The 20,350-nt window shown below is 39.9% G+C and overlaps 1 protein-coding gene across 2 annotated transcripts in view; it reads right to left on the reverse strand.

Moving 5' to 3' along the window:
- PARD3B (par-3 family cell polarity regulator beta) overlaps nt 1-20,350 on the reverse strand; it is a 995,632-nt gene that overhangs the window by 373,636 nt on the left and 601,646 nt on the right. For both annotated transcript variants that reach the window (XM_035007317.1, XM_035007318.1), the window contains exons 12-14: nt 18,379-18,549; nt 13,751-13,883; nt 6,450-6,549 (exon numbers count right to left, since the gene is read on the reverse strand). In XM_035007317.1, coding sequence (XP_034863208.1) covers nt 6,450-6,549; nt 13,751-13,883; nt 18,379-18,549 — 404 coding nt within the window. The remainder of the gene's footprint in view (nt 1-6,449; nt 6,550-13,750; nt 13,884-18,378; nt 18,550-20,350) is intronic.

Genomic DNA, 20,350 nt, shown 5'->3' on the forward strand with positions numbered 1-20,350 from the left:
CTGATTTCTGCTAATTGGGATCCTGCTGTACAATACATAACTTCAAATGGGAAAGGCAGGCGTGGAAGGAACTGGAGGAGGTCGGCAGATACTCACAGAGCCTAGAAGCGGGGTAAGAGATCTCTGAGGGCTAAGCATGCCCTTCCTTTAAAAACAAGTAAAGGCTTGTGTACTTTAGAGACGACCATCCTGCTGAAAGACTGCCGGCTGCGGTGGTTTGGTCTCCGACTTTATTTAGGCCTATTTCCTGAAACTAACATTCATACCGAGCACACAGTCTACTCATTAATAACACAAAAAGGAAAGAACAAGAAAAGCACAGTTTAGACACCAGATATATTAAATGCCCTTATGGGCTTCCCAGTACTTGTAGTCAATCTCAAAGAACTCTATTTCTGCTAAATATTTTATTTATTTGGCTTGAGGATGGAGGGGATTATACAAGGGAATTACAGACAATGCTTTATTTCTTGGTCTAGAAATAAATCAAATTTTTAAATTTTGTAAATTAAATTACAGCTGCTTTCTCCCCTCGTATTCTCATATATTGAGAAAGTTAATATGGTGGCTCATTTCAGCATAACTTTAGTCTTAAATACAGTGAAACTCAAATCAAGTGTCCGATAAATCTGAAAGTACTGAGGTTGAGGTTTTCAAACAGTTGGGATTTGACACTGTAAACAGTAAAGCAACAATAAAAAAAAAAATGAACCATCGTGAATGAGAATCCTTCAAAAATGTACCGGGGATCTCAATTTCTTAACCAAATATACCAAAATAAGTTTCATCTTTCCTTGAAACTCATTAGTTATGCACATTCAATACTGCCTTTTTTAAAATTAAAATGCAGCAATAGTAATACTGCTGAGTGAATAAATGAACCCCCATTATTGTAATACGGTGGGGGGCTTATGGAAGTACCCTCATCAGGCAGCAGAGCACAGAGCTCAAGAGCCCGGATGCCAAAGCAGTGCTGCTTGGTTCTAAATCCCGGCTCCGCCCCTGACTAGCTGTGGGGCCTGCGCACAGCCCTGAACCTCTCTGTGCCTCAATTTCCTGATGCATAAAATGGGTCTAACTCCACTCCTTACTTCACGGGGTTCTTGAGAGATACAATGAGCTTGTAAAGTAAAAATAAAAAGATTTGTAAAGTCAGGAGAATGGATTCTGACACAGAGTAAATGCCAGTGGGAGCATTTAGGAAACAACTTAAGCAGGTAAATAAATAGACCCGCTTTTGCTTCCCAAATGACCATACATTTTTGCTTTTTGAGTCATCTATACGATTTTTTCCAGTCTCTTTCTTTCTCTGTTTTGGTCAGGGTCTCGGTAGACCTGGGACTAAGAGCCCTTCTCTCCTTCTATTTATTTTCAGGTTTTTTCCTTTTTTTTTTTTAACAAATATTATTTATTTTTTTTTAACTGCGGTAAGGTTGACATGCGATGTTACATTAGTTTCAAGTATACAACATGGTGCCTCCAACAAGTTTATCCCTTCTGCTATGCTCAGCACGAGTGGAGCTAAGGGTAATGTGCCGTGATGGTCAGGAACCTGGGCTAGAGAGCCCTGAGCCAGGGCACGTGGCCTCAGTGTACTAGTCCCCGCAAGAGAGAGTATTAGGATGTAGAGAGTTGTTGTAAGAAATGAAGGTATGGTATATGCTAACAGTAACGCCTAGAACACAATGAGAGCTCGATCAAAGTGAGCTGTTAAATCTTTTCTTTATTTCTGTAGGCTAGAGAGGGCCTGAGATGCTCGTCAGTGAAGAAATTATACATGGTTTCATGAAAGTTTCTCAAGAAATTCAAATCTACTCTTTAGAAAGCTTTTTTGTTTGTTTGGCTTCTTCCTTGGTGTCTGGCTTATATTTTCAATCGATAAAACCAGTGGCCTATATGGAGTATATTAGATGTGGTAGGGAGTGATGACAGAATATGCCAGGTGTGAGTAAATCTCCTTGCACCACAGGGCTACGGACGCTGGCCTTGCATAACAGCATCGCTTGGATTGTTTCAGCCCATTTTAAAGAAGAATTCTGAGAGGCTACTGTGAACATGAGCTTCCCCCTGAGCCTTGATGTTTTGGAAGCACTTGCCTTTAAATGTGGTATTCGACCTTTATTTGCACTTAGTTTCACATCCTTTGATCTCTTGTGATGATGTGGTTTTAGTGTCAGAAAGACTCATGGCCTTCAGAGAATGGAGAATTTAAGAGCCGGGAGGCATTAAAGGTCACCTCATCTAACTCCTCATCTTGTAGATAAGACACTGAGGCCCAAAGAGGAGCTGCTGTTCCAAGGTCACACAGATGGCCAGTGGCAAAGTGAGGACCTGAACTGTGGTTTCTTCATGTTGCCTTTTCTCAGAGCCACAAAAGCTTTGGCTGACATGGTGGCCAGCCCGGGGCACAGGTGCTGCTGATAAGTACTCCAGGAACATCCAAACGTTCCCTTTGGGGCAGATTCACTCCCTCTCTTATGCTGCTTGCGTTTTAGGTTAGCTTTGTGTTTCAGGAGAGTGCTACATACCATGAAATAAAAGGAAAGCAAAGAGTTAACCCAAACAGATGCCCTGTGTTACAACGAAAGCCATTTGAGGAAGGGGTTTAGGACCAACATGAATATTCCTCATTAAAACTTAGGTAGCACTGCATTTACAGAGCTCTGCTCAAGGAAGACTATGGGAATCTACCTAACGGAGGCACACACTGGTTAACCCACTTTATTGTCTTACTTTACCAAACTAGGCACTAATTGACAAATTAAACACAAGAACTCACATTTCTTGAGATTCTCGGGAAACAATGATCCCCATCCCCATTTTAAAGAAAGCAAGGTGGCAATGCCCCTTGATGCAGTAACGTCAGGTAAGGGTCAGTCTAAATAAAGTGAATTTTTTGGTAAAAATGTTTACATATAATGAAGGCTGATAAAAGAACTAAAAAAGCCGCTTTCTACAAATGAGTGTAACAAATGTTCATATATATGTGTGTGAGTGTGTGTGTGTATACACACTATGCATACCTGAATATATCCGTTAAATTGATGATAGCGATTTACACACCAGTTGCCATTGCTTTGAATATGACCAAGTGTACGTTTTGAAACCTTCGAGAGAAGGACCCATTTTGCCATGGTACAAAATTAGAAATAAGGCAAGATAAGGCTGATATTTAAGAAGGGGAGTGTAATATGAGAAATTACAGGATTAGAGCCAATATACTGTGCATTGGTCTATGAACTTATACAGTGCACTTAAATAATGAAGTGTAGTATTGAATTAGTTAGTGTGAAAACATTTTAGACATGTAAGTGAGACTAGTAAGACCATTTGTAATTTTATTGGAAGTTTTTGGAGGGAAAGGGTGACACGGTGATTAACTATAAAATCTGACATATTTTAATTTTGAAGAAAGTCAGCACGTGCTCATGGCTCAGGGGGCTGCCGTGGAGGCTGTGGGAAGCTGCGAGCTGACAGCAGGCCAAAGCCACGGTTTAGATAAAGGCCACATTTTCAGCATGAACAACCAGGGGATCTATCAAATAGAAATGATACTCAATGTCAAATTATGCTGCATAATGAATCAATAAAGGTAGCAGGAAGCATATGCCAGCATCCTGCATGTGGTGACAAATCAGGAATGTGAAAGACATATAAGACCCAGCCATGAATGTTCAAGGAGAACTGTCAGAAATCAAAAGGAAGGAGAAGATTTTGAGAGGTATGGCAAAAAAAAAAAAAAAAAAAAAATTCTGAAATCTCAGGTGTCCATCCATGAATAGGCTACAAACAACTGGCTACTATGAATGAGAGTAGATACAGAAAGGAAGGGAGGGAGGGAAAGAGTGGGGGAGGGAGGGAGGGGAGAGACAGACCCAGAGAACCCAGAGGGAATGGAGAAAGAAAAAAATATGATCATGTAGGGAATAACCAAATGTTGTCTAAACTGTTAATAAAATTCAATATATTCTGTCTGTTCCTAATTTGCCTTAAACCCTCTCTGAGAGATCACAGTAGAAAATATACTTCCTTTGTATTTATTTTTTATTTAGACACATATATTCTAAACTTTTGTCCATAATTGATGACATCATAACTACAGGTAACTTCCGTAAATCCCTGATGTCATTTTGGTTCAAGGTAACAGGCATGAAGTCTGATCACGTTTGCGTCTCACTTCTCATGCAATAGTTGTGTTCTGTTTCAGAAGGCTGGCTACATCCCTAAACCACTTTTCCCTTTTAGAGGGCTTTTAACTTTTTTTTTTTTTTTTTGAAAGCCAGGGTGGCCTCCCTTGCTCAGCCCTCCTGGTCCCTTCCAACCCTTCCTCCATCCCAAGTTCCACACATCCAACCCCCCCCCCCCCCCCCCGCCTCGCTGCTGCTGGTCACCTAGGCAATGCAGCAGCTTGCAGGATGGTGCAGGTCACAAGATCCCAGGGGGAAGAGTTTCAAAGCTTTACATTTGTTCCTTCCATCTAAAAAATGTCTTTGGCTCTGCCCCTTCCTCTCCAGCCATGCTGTTCCTCTCTTCATTCTGGCCAGCCCAATCTCTTCTCTTGCCAGTCCCTATCCTTGTTTATGACTTTCCGCATCCACAACTGAACTCACTCAACCTGAGACTGTCATCAACACCTCCTGCCACACCCCACCCCCCCAAGAAATTTGTGGAGACATTGAAGAAGCCAAAAAGGCCATTGCTAATTCCTGATAATTCCATCTCTGCAATATCTCTGATACCCTCTCTCACCTGAAGAGGTTTCTCATCTGAAAGCTTCTCCCCACCCTCCCCAGCACAGATCCTTAATACCTTTCACTGCTACTGCCCTAGAAAATGTCCAAAGAGTCTCTGGCTTCCAGTGGATGTTAACCTTTCTCCATCTCCCTAATGCCTGTTGTGCACAACTAAAACCCAGGTCTTATCATGCTCTCTGCTGAAACCCTACCACAAGGTTTGACCATCTAATGAAGGAAGTCTGCATTTCTTATCTTTGCACTCTGCGCTCTAGCATCTGGCCAGTCAGCCATGATACAAGTTGCACAAATCAACTTCCTTTCCCAGCTGCCATGCTGTTCCTTCTACCCTTCCCTCTCTCTGAAATTCCCCTCCTTCCTGGGCTTTTCTCATGTCCACCTCTGATTCATACTTTGAGGTTTAGTTGAAATGTCACTTTTCCCATAAATTTTCCCTGATTCCTCTATCTGGAAGCATCTCCTCTGTGTTGGATGTCCACAGCATTTTCTCTATACCTTCTGGTAAATACCACTTTGTCCCTTGCGTGCTAGTTATTGTTTTACCTACTGCCTACCATCTTCTTGAGGGTAGGGTTTATATCTGATTCATCTTTGCATTATTCCAACACTTTTGCATATATACACAGAATAAACAGTAAAGTAGAATGAATGAAATTATTTTTTAAATGCATTTTGTTATGGCCACCAAACTGCCATTTTTGATTCAGGTTTGAGGCAGGCAATGGAAATGAATGGACAAAATTAAATATGTCTACATTTTCTTTCAAGAAACCCCTAGAAAACTGATCTAGAACATTACTGTAATTATCCACCCAGTTGGTGAAATTGGATTTGAGTCAGATAGCGGACTTCAAAAATGAAGGAATCAGAGATAGCTAAATATAGGTAAGCTTCCCGCTAATAGAGTTAGCTATACTCTTTTGGTGGTGTTTTATTTTTAGCAGATTGTAATAAAAAGCATAATAGGAATGACACCAGCATTGCTGCAAGAAAAATGAAAAAATTTCACAGGATTATCCTGGGACATAGAATGGAATAAAATACACAGTTTTTAACAGCCATAATAAATACAGAAAATAGCAAAGGGACAAGTTAATGATTTTTAAAACTCATCAGAAGAACGAAATCTATGAATTCCACTAGTCAGATGGTGTGTACACTTAGTAAATCTCTCTCTCTCATGCTTGTGAGATTCTAAAAATTATTGATTTTTTGGTTTCTATTACAGAGTGGATATAATATTGGGCACTCTTTTCAATATTTTAGATTATATATGGTGTTGCTTTAATTTTTGGATTCCATTAACTTTCTTGGAACATTTATTTTTAAAATATCTTTAGGGTTTGCCAATTACAAATGAAAAAAGAAAAAAAATCAACTAAGCTTTATGTCCCCTCAGTTTTGTTTTATACCTTCCCATAGAACCTTTTGAGTTCTCTGGTTTTTCAACATGATAAAAGAAAGTTCAACAATTTTCTCAAATATTTTATAATATATGATGAATCTTAAATTCCAGGAAGCAAAATATGAACATTCTAAACTACTAATTTTAGCTATGAGGAGTTTTCACTGAAAAGGTATTATAGATGCTATGAGATTTCCATTCTGGAAAGAAATAGAGTCAAAATCAGGTTGCTGGGTTTTCCTAGAAACACTGTACTGGGGAACGTTGATGAGCTCGCATTTTATCAGTACCTGTGGCTGTAATCTTCAGTGCCCAGTTCCAGAATGGGATGTGGTGGTGGAGAAGGCGGGACCTCAGCCTCGGCCCATCCGTCACTGGGGAGGAATAGCTCTAAAAAACAAAGAACCAATGAAGCTGTGGTCAATGGGAGGCAGAGCTATTTGGTGCCTGGCTTTCTTTCGGTCCATCTCACAGATGCCATCTGCACCAACACATTAACCAACCTGAAATCAATAAGTCCTCCTACAGAACTGATTCAGGATTTGTATGGGAGCTAAGGCAGCCCTGGGTGAGGAAATCTAAGCCTGCTAATAGGTTTTTACCCTATTAGCAGCAACCCAAGGCAAGTCAAAACCGTGCACCCTGAATAGCATTTCCCAGCTACGGAAGGCTGACAGTAGCTCATGACGCGTGTTCTGTGGAAGATTAACAAAGCCATCTCTTTCATGCCTTAATGGTTTTGTAAACAAGACTCTCTCATGAATACGCTGGGTTATGTGGTGATTTAGGTATTTGCCTTAGTGACAAAAAGCACTTTAAAAAAAAAACCCCAAACATGAGATACTTTATATCTACTCACCATTTAGAGATGGTAGAGGGGAAAAAATACTCTTTTTGCATCTGTGCCACAATGGAAATACGTGGGTTTGAGGCCTTGGAAGCAAAAGACTAGGGTCAGACCTGGTTTTCTCACCTACTTAAAATGTACACTTTTTCAATCTCTTCTACTCTGGAAGAACTAGACATGTATCCTGAATCTTACTACAACCACTAACAAGCAGGTTTGTTGAGATCTTATCGTGTACCAGACATTGTGCTAAGCATTATGTACATTATGTCATCTGATGCTCATCCTTATTACCAGCACTAATGAACGTATGAAAAGCATGAGAGAGCAGCCTGGGGGAGAGTCAAGTTTGTGCAGCAAGGCCGCCAGGTCCCCAGTCATTGCTCCCACTACTCTGTGAACTTGGCCCAACTATTCAACTTCTCTAAGTGTTAGTTTTTGAAATCTATAAGGTGGGAATGAGAATAGCTTCATTAGAGGAATATAAGAATTATATAAGATGGTGCATATTCACACAGATTTATAAATGCAAAGTGTTAATAAGCAACTAAAAGATTATTCTTCTATACCCCCTAAACTCTACTGTGTATCTATTACAGTGAGAGATTTGGTAAAAGGTGGACCCTATTTGTTTTGATTGCTGGAACAAGAGAAAAGTGTCCCTACCCCTGTGAAATGTTGCTGGTAAAAGAACCTGCTTGATTTGCCCATATGCCAGGTGTGATGGTTACTTTTATGGTTAACTTGACTGGGCCCAAAGTACCCAGATAATTAATCATACGTTATTCTGAGTGTGTCTGGGAGGTTGTTTTTTGGGTGAGCTTAGCATTTAAGTCAATAGACAGAGTAAAGTAGATTGTCCCCCCATAATGTGGGTGAACCTCATCCAATCAGTTGAAGGCCTTAGTAGGACCAAAATGCTGACGTTCTTCTGAGTAGGAGAGAATTCTTCCTTCCTGACTGTCTTCAAACTGAGACACTAGCTTTTTCCTGCCCTTGGGACTTAAACAGAAATACTGACTCTTCCTGGGTCTTGAGTCTGCTGGCTTTCAGGGCAGGACTACACTGTTGTCTCTGCTTGGTCTTTAGCTTTGCTCATTCACCTTGCAGTTGTTGGGACTTGCCTGGCTCCATAATCATGTGAGCCAATTCCTCATTATATCAGTTATTATATGTTCTTACATATATGTCATATATATTATATATTATACATTATATTATATGTTATACGATGTATAATATAATGTCTATTATACATTAAATACATATAAATACAAACGCATCCCATTGGTTCTTCTATGGAGAACCCTGTTCCACACTCTGCTCCAGGGACTAGTAGGATACGGAGGTAGTTCTAGCAGTGCTGACATGTCCCTGGGTAGAAGGCTGGACGCAGGAGTTCTGATAGGCAGGGTGACCAGGGTACAGAAGCGTGGTGAGCGAAGGCAGTCAGCACTGTCCCCCTGCACTGCCTCCCACCCAAGTGATCTAGTGAGTTGGTAATACAGTGGCAATCAGGCAGCCAGAGACTTGCTGCGAGAAATAGAAGGATACACTGTAAACTGGAGACGAGGGACACATTGGGACAACATTTTCCACTGGCTCTAATCTCTCTACCCTCAACTTCTTAGCCCATCTTTCACACTGGTGATAAACACAGCCATGATCATGTATCCTTGGCCTCTCAGAAACATTTCAGTTGCACACAACAGCCTAGAGAATAAAGGTCTACACCCCTGGCAGGCAACGTCAGCTCCTTATCACACACTAGCTACCCAAGACTACTTACTGTTCCCCAGCCATAAGCCTGGGCCTTCTTGCCTCAGTGTGTTTGCTTACATAACTGCAAAATCCAGTCCCAACCATCAAAGTCCCACCCTTCTCTCAAGATCCACCTCAGTATTTTTATAACAGTGGCAGAGAATACTAGTGCTCACTCTATCTGTGTCCCTCCTTTCTTCCTGCACATACAGACCCCATTTCCCAGCCTTCTTTGTCCCTAGACTTGTTCTTGCCAATAGCATGTGAGTTGCTCTGGTCATTGACATCCCCAGTATCAGCGGTTACGAAAGGGTGCATTCTCTCCACCTGTCCCATCTTCCAGCTGCAAGGAGGAGGGGATGAGGCTCTAGAAAATGGCCCAGCTACCAATGGAAGGAACCCAGGTCCTCCATCACTGCAGGGAGCACAGCTCCCATCCTCCTGCTACCACACCTCACTGGGCTGTGCTAAGACAAGAAAAATACTTTCACTGTCTTTATCCCCTGATATTTGGGGTTTATCTATTAATATTATGGAAAATTACTCCATTTATAACATTTATCACATGCTGCTATTGCAATGAGCTATCAATCTATCATCTATGTATCTATATCTATTTCTCTTACTGGACTATGGAGAAACTCCTCCTTGTCCTCTTTCTCCTCTCCCTCCTCTTCTTCAGCATCTTCTCTGGATTCTTCAAGTTTTATTACAATTGTTACCTTTAGGTTTTTTTTAGAGAGAGAGAAAGATTGCACTGGGGGGCGGGGGACAGAGGGAGAAGGAGACAAGCAGACTCCTCACTGAGCAGGGAGACTGACATGGGGCTCAATTCCAAGGCCCCAAGATCATGACCTGAGCTAAAATCAAGAGTTAGGTGCTTAACCAACTGAGCCACCCAGGTACCTGTTACCTTTAATTTTTATTTCGTCCATATGAACAATCTACATATTTTTAAGTATCTATAGGTACAGAGGCAAATATCTTCTTTGTTGACTCTCTATCCATGGTATATTTTTAAACATGTTCAGGTGTTATAAGGAATTTTTCTTTCTCTTGGCCCAAACACCTCTATTAACCCTCTATCAGTGTGAAAATACGGAATTCTTTTCTCCAAAATATAATATTTCTGGATTTCATCACATGTACAAGGTTAAGTTTTGATGGTCATCCTATATATATGCCTGTGAATGTTGACAGTGCAGCCTCAAGTAACTACTTCATGACCCAATAACCCTTATTTCAATCTTTTTATTTTATTTTATTTTATTGTTGTTACTTGTTTTACAGACTCCATCCTGCTAGGGTCAGATCCGAAAAGAAGAGTGAAAAGGGACTGCAACTTTAGACAAGGGCTCAGCGGGCTATGGCCCTGGTCCAAAACAAGCCCGCCATTCGGTTTTGTACATAAAGTTTCACTGAGCAGTTATGCTCATTCTTTTCCTACTGTCCATGGCTGCTTTTGGACTACAGCGGCAGAGCTGAAGAGCTGAGACCGAGATCCCCTGGCCTGCAAACCCTAACCTATCTGGCCCTTTACAGATAAAATTTGATGACCCCTTGTTTTTGATTTTTTTTAATTAGAAAAAATTTTAAAGCCTATTCTTGAGGGCTATAACAGCATTGTATTCTTTTTTGAAACCCTGATGGTGTATTCTACACAATGGAGGTATCCAATAAACATCAGGCAAATTGAAAAGAATAATTCAATTTCTGATCACCACTCCACTCCAAAGGGAATGCCTTACGTGCTACAGAGGAGTGGACACATGCTGTTTCCCCAGAGAAGGCACATTAGGAATAATTATACATTATGTGTCTGCCCAAAGGACCCCAGGGAACATGGATCCAGTGAGACAGGACACACAACCGAAGGGGTTTGATTTGGGGTGGGGATGGAAGTCCTCCAGGAGCCCTTCCTGGATGGTGATCCTGAGCAGACTTAGGGCAATGGGTGACTCACACATGGGGCTGGGGTGCAGTAGAATTGAGAGGGGAGGGGAAGCAGGAATAGAGCACAAAAGGGGGAGACGAGAGCAATGAAAAGAGAACTAATAACAAACCAGAGGCAAATGGTGCTTATTACTATTACTTAACCATTACTTGGCCACGGGTGAGATCTAGCAGCAAAATTCTTCAGAAAGTACAGTGTTGGTATTTCATATTCTTTATTACCATTTAAATGCTTAATAGGATTTTATAACTAAACTGTTGGGACACAGCCCCCATCCTGACCCCTTACCACTTGGGGCACCACACTCATTTTTCTGCAGGCATTGCTAGCAATTCTCCAACACAAATGTGAATTTTCTGGTGTTACAGTTTCTACAAACGTTAGTTCTAAAAATGCCTTTTCCCTGTTACAGCTTGACAGGAGTATGTGTATATATATATATAAAAAAATAACCAAGGAACTGTGGGTGGTATGTACTATTATTACAAAAATAGAAGGAACCCAGCATATCAACATTGGATTTTTAAATATACAAAGGAAAGGAAAAAGGGAAGAAAAAAGAAGTGACTGTTTTGGCTGTAAAAGTTCCTTTCCACACTAGACATTACATTTTGTCAACTCAGTCTTGCTTTTCTGAAGGGGCTCCTTAAAAAACTTGGTCATGTTGAGTCAACACTCAGGTTTCACGAGGCTTACTGGCCTCTTGCTACCTCATGTGCAACTGAAACTCAGAAACTCTCAATGGTTCCCAAAATTTTAAATGTTTTTAGTATGACAAAGAGATGATGATCATGATATTTTTCTCCAGCATCATGTTTACAAATTCTATTATATATATTCTTACCTCTAAGTCAATAGGCTTACATAAAAGTAAGAGAATTTCATCTACAGGTCTCTTACGATTAAAATTTAATGAGTCTATACCTTGGTAGGCCTAATTCTTTAACTGAATATTGTATAACAGATCTACAAGGAAATAACAGCAATAGATTTTTCCTGCTTTAAAGAAAAATAATGTTCAGCACAGTCCTTCTTGAAAGAACTGGATTTTTTTGTCACCTTGGAAAACTGACACGGGGAGAGGAAGTACAGCAGGAACCTTGTAGGTAGCTGACCTGCACGGTTTTTCACTGGTGTAAAATGTTGTTCTACCTGGAGTTAAGTCTCAAGAGGAAGAGAACAGACAGAGACTCCCAGTGGTTGTCTGTGGCCACACGTACTCAAAGGACCTAACTGTTCAGTGGAAATACAAACTCAAAACATTCTATTGAAGTTTCAAAGAATTATGACATTTTATTTTTAGCATGTGCTTTGACTGGACTCTATTACTTGAATTTTTTTCCGGGTATATCCTTACATTTTAACTAGTTCTATAGTTTCGTTATTTTGGCCTTTGTTGGTCCTTCTAGAGATACTGTCCCATTTCCCTATCTCGATGTCCTCTAAAAATACTCCATGTAATTACCACTCCAGTGTCAATATTTTATAGTTATTAAAAATGAGGGGCTTCTGGTGGGCGTAGTTGGTGAAGTGTGTGACTCTTGATCGCAGGGTTGTGGGTCCGAGGCCCACGCTGGGTGTAGATATTACTTAAAAAATAAAATCTTTAAAAAAAATGAAACAAGATAGGGGATAACATGCCCACTACTCCTTTGGATGTCACTGGTATAATTAGGAATAAAACCTTTAACTTGGATTGTCACTGTATCACATGTTGCTTGAGAATTAAACGCCAATCAAATTATGTAAAGCCTAGATATTTTAATACACATGGCGATGTTCTTGATCACTATATGGGCACGGTAGAGAGAAGGCTGTTCTAGTCTGTGGAAAACTTGCTGTTCCTTCCCCAGATTCTCCTCCTACTGTGATTTAAGGTCTCAGAAAGAGATCTCGCTTTGTCAAGACAAATTTTAATTTCTTAAAGAAGACGAGAAAAGACAGTATTTTTTTTTTTATCTGATACAAAGTCAAGTGAGCTTTTAATGACACTCTTGGTATCAGGTGAAAGGACTTCAACAGTTTCAAGAGACCAATGTAAGACAAGGTCTGTGCTGTGCTTTAAGGAGTGAACTTGAATCAGAGAGATAGGGGCTGAATCCAGGCTCTGCACAGATCAAGAATGTGGTCTTGGGTTAATTATTTACTCTCTATTTCTTCATCTGTAAAATGAGGATAATAGTATTACTCACTTCCAGTGTGCATGTAAATTGCTTAACACAGACTCTAACAGACAGTAAACACTTAATAAATAAATGGCCACAGCTGTTGCTGCTACTCTCACTAAAATGGACTAAGTCAGAGGAAAAAAACGGCGTCCCATTCTGATGAAACAATTTAATTCTAGAGGAATCTGAGAGGTACAAGCCTGTTCTGATGGCGTTCTCAGAGTTTAGAACTTGTTCCCATGTAGTTAAATTTTGGTAACATCTTAAATGTAAATAAGGGATCGATTACATAAATAGTGCCTGCATTCAACAGATCACTATGCAACCACTAGTAGAAGATAATAAGGGAAAGACAATGTAGTAAGGGAATAATAAGAGCATTCCAACTGTTACACAATGGTCTCGGTTCATGGTATTTACCACACTCTTCTAGAATCTGTGAATCATGTTATGACCATCTTATGGTTTAATACTAGTCCATACATTTTTTTTAAGTTTAATAGTTATTTACATTTGGTAACTTCCAATAATTAAAAGATTGTTAAAAAAAAAATAACAGTTTGCCATTTTGTTTCTCCATTCTGCCATTTTGTTTTTGTTTGGCTTATTTCACACATCATCCTCCGTGTTTGGGGCAGCAAGCATAGAAACTGTCACTTAAACTGGAGGCGATGCCAGGAATCTGCTTCACAACTTCTGAGTCAGCTCTCCCACCCATCATCTCTCCGTGTTCATGACTCAGAGTAACAAAGCCTGCACTTAGTGTAATTAACTTCCCTTAGTCCTTTTTTTTTTTTTTTTTAAGATAGTCTTGTGTTTTCTCACGCCATTTGCAGTAGATGGAAATGGACAGACTCTTACCTTTCTGTTTGTCTTGTGAACTGTAAGTGCCAAATGGATGCAATGAACTATTATCATTTCTCCTGGAGGTGGTTATAGCGTTTTGACAATTCTCAAAGCATGGCTTAGAAAATGCCCCACACTCTGCAGGCTCCTAAGGGATAAAAATAAAAATTACATTTGCTTTTTTAGTATGTTCGAACTTGGTCAATGAAAGCAAAGTAGGAGAATGATCAATTTATGAATGATCTTCCAAAAGTCTACTGCATGTACACACTCAACTGGAAAATCAAAATGGCCTTATCAGTTAAAAGATCTTTGAAGACGAAATACAAAAAATACTGGCAATGTGGTGCTAAGGATTGGGAGTCCTCATAGCCAACACCAAAGAGGATTAACTTTATTATTCTTTCCCCCACTTACAAATGGCTTCTTTCAAATTTTCTTCCATCTGGGAGTACAGCTTGTGACGGTGTCAATACAAGAATAACGGTCCATGCCAAGGGTGTTTTTCTGCCAACCAGCTGGTTCCTCTCTCTCTCTCCCTCAGCGACTAAGTGCATATGCTCTAGGACAAGTCAGAACCTAAGCAGGTTTGCCACTCAAATGCCATGAGTGTATCCCACTGCAGACACTGGGTCTGTTGGCCAGAAGCTAAAACAAACTCTGTGACAAGACCAGACAGTGGTCCTCCTGAGCTTTTGCCCACTTTTTGGTATTTTCCCCTCCTATTTGGATGTTGACAGCCTGCAGACAAATTCATAGTGTCCTCAAAATGGCTGTATCCAGAGTAACAGGCCCACAAAGCATGTTGCAGGGGTGTGAAGAGGTAGCGGCGGGGGGCCAGTTTCAGAGGGCTCCAGGTGTTTGTTCAAGAGGACTGAGGCACACAGAACTGGGGGCTGCTCTTGCTTAGACTGTGTGTCTTTCTAACAGATTTCAAGGAAGTCATGTGGAAGCCATCTCACCGTTGTGCCCCTGACCATTTGTTTTTGTTTTGTTTTGTTTTTTAAAGATTTATTTATTTATTTGTTTGACAGAGAAAGAGAGAGCACAAGCTGGGGAGTGGCAGGCAGAGGCAGAGGGAGAAGCAGGCTCCCCGCTGAGCAAGGAACCCAATGTGGGGCTCGATCCCAGGACCCTGGGACCATGACCTGAGCCCAAAGCAGCCACACAAGTGACTGAGCCACCCAGGCACCCCCCCTTGACCATCTGTGAGAGGAACAGGCCACATACAGAACACAGATCTGATCTCCAAAAGCTCTTCACTTCGGAGCAAAGCATTTGGCCCAAACAATTTTATTATACTTTCCTCTCAGTTCCACAAACTTGGTATCCTGCTAAACAAAATATTTAAAACATTCAATTTATGCATTCTTAATAATTAAAATATTTTCAGCTGCTGAAGGTCTCCTGGCTTCTTGTCGAGGCTTATATATAACACTTTGCCCACACGCAGTGTTACCCTCTGCCTCTGTGCTGCTAGTCAAACCAGAATCAGCAAACTACTCCTAAATTAAAGCCAGAGCCCTGGCAGGCAGGAGAGGTAGGACTGACTGCACATAGCCTTGTGCTTTAACAACAACAAGAAGAACAAAAAAAAAAAAAAAAAAAAAAAAAAATTCCTCTTTCCCAGCTCTTTGATAAATGACACAATCGATATCCCAACAACTGATCAGTAACCAGCCTAATTAAAGTATTCAGCCTGTAAAAATAGGGCTGTCGTGGAGCCCTCCATTAGTGTCCCAGCCAATAAAAAATATAATGGATTTTTAAACATATTCTGCTTCTACCAAGATGAGCTTGTAGCGGGGAGGGAAATGTTTTGGGGAAGGGGGGAAAAAACAGGTCATAACCCATTTTTTAATACTAAGTCTCTAGGCTCAAATAGAATTACAATTGAACCTCAAGCTCATCCTTTGAAAAACATGGTTCTGTTTAAAATGATTTTGATTCCATCAAGGACTCATTATGTATTCTTCACGAGGTCCTCATCAAAACTGTTTACGTATCTTGTACATCTGGGTAATGTGGGAAAATACTCCAACAACTATATATTTTGACTTTTCTTAAGTAGCTTCTTCAATTTTTTTTATATCAATATAATGTTCAAGTAACCATTTTAGTATTCTTGCCAAATCTAACTAGTTGATTTGCCTGCATGTAGGAGCAGTGCTGGGACCTTTTTCTCGGTGACGCTGCCTTTTTATTGTACCTGAGGGTGACTGCGGCCCCACAGGAGAAGACATCACAAGCAGGAGTGCACCACATACGCTTCGACACAGTCAAACACAGACTGGGAGATCATATACCTGCAGATGGGTTTTTTTGTTTTTGTTTTTTTTCCCAATTTAATAAAGATTAGTTGTACATTAGAGGCTGCTGTCTTCATAAGACAAAAACGCTCTTTAATCTTCGTGGGTACCACAGAGATTCCCGATAGCTGAGAGCATCAAGTGCCTGCTCAGTCCCCATGGAAAGCATGTAAATATTAGGGAAACTAAAAAGGGACCTTGTTTAAATGTCCTCATCAAAATTGCTTTTTGTCCCATTTCTTAATTCCCAATTAATTTCCTAGTGAACTGTATTAATAAAACGCTTCTGAAGATGGGCAACAAACCAAAAGTTTAGTACTTTCTTCTGATGGATTAATTGTCAACCCACCTCAGAGTTGGAGAGTGGAAATATGTGCAATGAAGAAGAATGTAAATGATAAAACGTCTCTACTAGATGAGCCCAAATACAGAATGTTTACCCACCAGGCATACGCCTGCTTTAGAGAAAGACATGAAATTAGGAAAGGGGAGGGGTAGCAGACATAAAATGCCTAACAACCGTGTTCGTTTTTTCTTTCTTTCTTTTCTTTATCCCTTAACTTTTGCTATTTGCAACAGGTGTGGGACTCTACAGCAGTGCCGTCCAGACTTTTCTCTTAGTTGAAATGTCTTTGTTCCAAGAAATCTTAAGGGAGACATAATACACAGATGCACAGAGGGGAGGCTTAGGGGCCCATGGGCCATCCTTCACACCTATCCCATCCAACTGGGTACCATGAATCCCAAGGCTCTAGAGTAAGAATCAAATTAAACCAGAAAGGAGCCAATTCCATCATGGATGGAAGCAACAGATAAGGGTTTTATAACTATGTACATAAGTAAAATCCATTAAATATTCATGGAAGCCTCTCTGTCACTTAAGCAGACACAAATGTTGAAAACGAGTTGGCTCATTATATATAGTCTCCAGTAATTGGCCAATTTACATTTATTTAACATTTACAAGGTTATGTACAGAAGAGTAAAAAGGTACAGTTACTCTCTTCCAATAGCTGATAATGTAACAAAGTGAGATATAGTTTATAAGTTTACTACTTCAGCTGACCCTCTCAGATAAAGTAGGTCTCAGATGCATCTTTTATTCATTCATTCGACAGTATTTATTAAGTGTCTACTGTGTGCTGGGAAATGAGGATACATTAAGGGATAAAACAGACAACAGTATCTGTCATCTGCAAGTACTGAGCACCCAGTTATGTCTTCATATAGCCAGAAAATGGACAATCTGGGACTTTTACTCAAGTAATCCAAAACTTTAGAGCCTAAGCTTTTAACTACTATGAATTTCAACTACCTTCTACTATTGTTTAATTTGAAAAATCCTCTCTTTTTTTATTTTTAAGTTGAACATATTATTAAAACTAATATTTCATGTTAGTGTGTTATTAACAGTATTCTATGTTAACTGCCTTTTACTGTAGTACACAAACATTACTTGTCCTCAGAGAATATTTGTGTAATGTGCTCATGTTTTTCTTAACTATGATCAACTGTTTTCTTCTTATCTTTTCTTAAAATATTTTTAGGAGCATTTAATAATTATTTTTCATATATAAGAGAAAATAATGTTTTAGGAATATTTTATATTATAAATATATTAGTATACTTGTATAATTTAATAATATAATTGTGTAATATAAATGTAGTATAGTTGTATGTAAGTGAAATGTTTAGGGATATCAGCATTCAAGAATATTTTATGCTTACACTTCATGGGTAGGCAGAAATACTTCTTACGTTAAAAAAAAATCCCTAAAAAATCATGATAAAATACTGTAAAAATACTTATTTAATTAAAAAACATTTATTTAATAACATGAAGCAAGCAGCTTGCTTAACAGACCAAATTTTAAATTAGTTAAGTTCCAGGTCTGTATTATCCATGTGAACATTTTGGGGGAAAATGTACTGCATTATAACAATCTTCACATTAAGCGCTGTATACATCTGATTAAGAACTTTCTAAAGTATGGACACTATAAGCACCTCAATCAAAAAGTATATAAAGATGCTACATAGTTTAATAGTTTATTATATGAATGAAGCCAAAGCTCTAGAAATTTCTGGTGGAAAAAAAACTGGAAAATATGGACCTGTTACATTTGAAAAATTCTTCCTTTATATGCACATTCTTATACCTTCTAGTTACACCTATAATATACAACCATGTGTTTGCCGCATAAATCCATCAGAGCCCTTCTGGGGCATATTTTTCCAAAATTTCAGAGTAAGTATGATACTAAGGGACAGAAATTTGCATATTCTAGGTGGCCATTTGGGCAATTTGCTGAGGGAACTAAAGATATGCATCACCTCCAGTGGTCTCTCTGGTCTCCGCAGAATCACCAATTGGATCATCCCTCGAATATTTCCTTCCATGGACATTGATCGCCTTAGTGTCTCCATAGCTTCATGGTTGGACTTTCCCAAAAGAGATTCCCCATTAACGGCAATCAGCTGGTCATTCATCCGCAGACGACCATCCTAGGGCAGAGGGAAGAAAAACAGTATTAAATAGAGAAAAGTATGGTGATGATGGATAGCTGTTTCAGAAAAAGTTCAAGTTTAAAAAGAAAAAAAAAAAAACAACCTAGCCATTAGGAATGATTTATTTTCTATGGCAGAACAAGGTTCTGGAGCTTATCAAATAGTCACAAATACTAACAATAATGAACTGTGTGAAAGTATGTTTTTGAAATCTCAGAGTCCCAAGCTGCAATAATTTAGACATTTGTATAATATCTCTTACCTAAATCTTTGGCAAGCATGCTAGCCTAGCCTGATTCTGCCATTTTCTCTGGCAGGGACCATACTGGCTCATGGAAAGGGGGTTTGGAAACAAAAGGAAGTAGTCACATCACTTGAAACAAGGGCTTGCATTTGCAGGCACAGAGAGACATTATGCTTAAATGTTGCATGCTTGACTGTGGTAATGTGTCTCCTAGATCTTACCGCTAGCTCTGTTGAACTGTGCTGAAAAACAAAAAACAAAAAACAAAAAAACTCATGTAATTTTCTCTAATACAACCAAAAAGTTGTAGCTAGTAGCTAGTCTGCTAGTCTGCAAAAGAACACAGAGGTGTGCGGTGAGGGTGTCTTCTGGCTATGATGTCTTCTGGCAAAAAAAGCGCGACAAAGGAGATGGTCAAGCTTTTTTTGCAAGGAGGCTCTGACAGATGAGTACTTTTACCCAGAATCTTCAGGAAACCACATACTACAAAGTGCACAGAAGCTCAACATGTGGATCGGCAGCCTGGACTCCAGTCTGAATCACTTCTAGACACTAGTCATCTTCAGTCAGAAGCATCACACAAGCTAGATACTAGGGTGCCATCTCTGCCAACAAAAGAACTTGGGTGGGGGGACCACAGTGCCTTTCCCCCACAGGCAGGCTTGAGGGAAAAATCTTCAAAATACTGACAGTCAGATTAGGGACATGCCTTAGACCTGTTTTCACACTAGGGTAGAAAGTTCTCACTACGAGGCACAGGCGCAGTTTTAGGAATGTTATGATGTAGGGGTGTCTGGGGGGCTCAGTGGTTAAGCATCTGCCTTTGGCTCAGGTCATGATCCCGGGGCCCTGGAATCGAGCCCCACATCGGGCTCCCTGCTCTGCGGGAAGCCTGCTTCTTTCTCCCTCTCTCTCTGCCCCTACCTCCGCTCGTGCTCGCTCTCTCTCAAATACATAAATAAAATCTTTTTTTTTTTTTTAAAAGGAATGTTATGATGCCACTGCAGCTAATAATCTTAACCAAAATACCGGGAGGTTTGTATGACAAGTTACCTTCCTGGAGAATTCCTCCATGAATCATCTCTAGTAATTCTCACAGAACTCAAGAACTAGAACAATGCTTTTATTCACATTGCAGATAAGGAAACTGAGGCAGGGAAGGGCTGCAACTTGCCCAGGTCACAAAGCAAACCAGAGACACAATGACCCCAGTTCTGATATCATGCACTTTGGCTCTTCGGTCTCCCTACTAGAATTCTCTTTGTTATTTGGTCTCTAGACTACAGTTGTACAGCTCTAAAATAGGAAAGGAAAATACTGAAGAGCTTTTACAGGAGTAAATATCTGGGATCCATGTTCAAGTTAAGAGAATAAAATATAAAAGAGTAAAACTTCCCTAAGAAATGAGAAAACCAGGCATACAATGAACAATAGGAGCAACTGTGCAGCTTTGGGAGAGAAATCCTGCAGACAAGTTGATAAACTTTGACTAATTCGGTAGCAGATGGTCAGAGGAAGTTCTTCGGCTGACAGCAGGGGAAAGGGCGAGTGGTG

The sequence above is a fragment of the Mirounga leonina genome, unplaced genomic scaffold (assembly GCF_011800145.1).
Source record: "Mirounga leonina isolate KUSES-001 unplaced genomic scaffold, KU_Mleo_1.0 Mir_151, whole genome shotgun sequence".
Classification (NCBI taxonomy): domain Eukaryota; kingdom Metazoa; phylum Chordata; class Mammalia; order Carnivora; family Phocidae; genus Mirounga; species Mirounga leonina.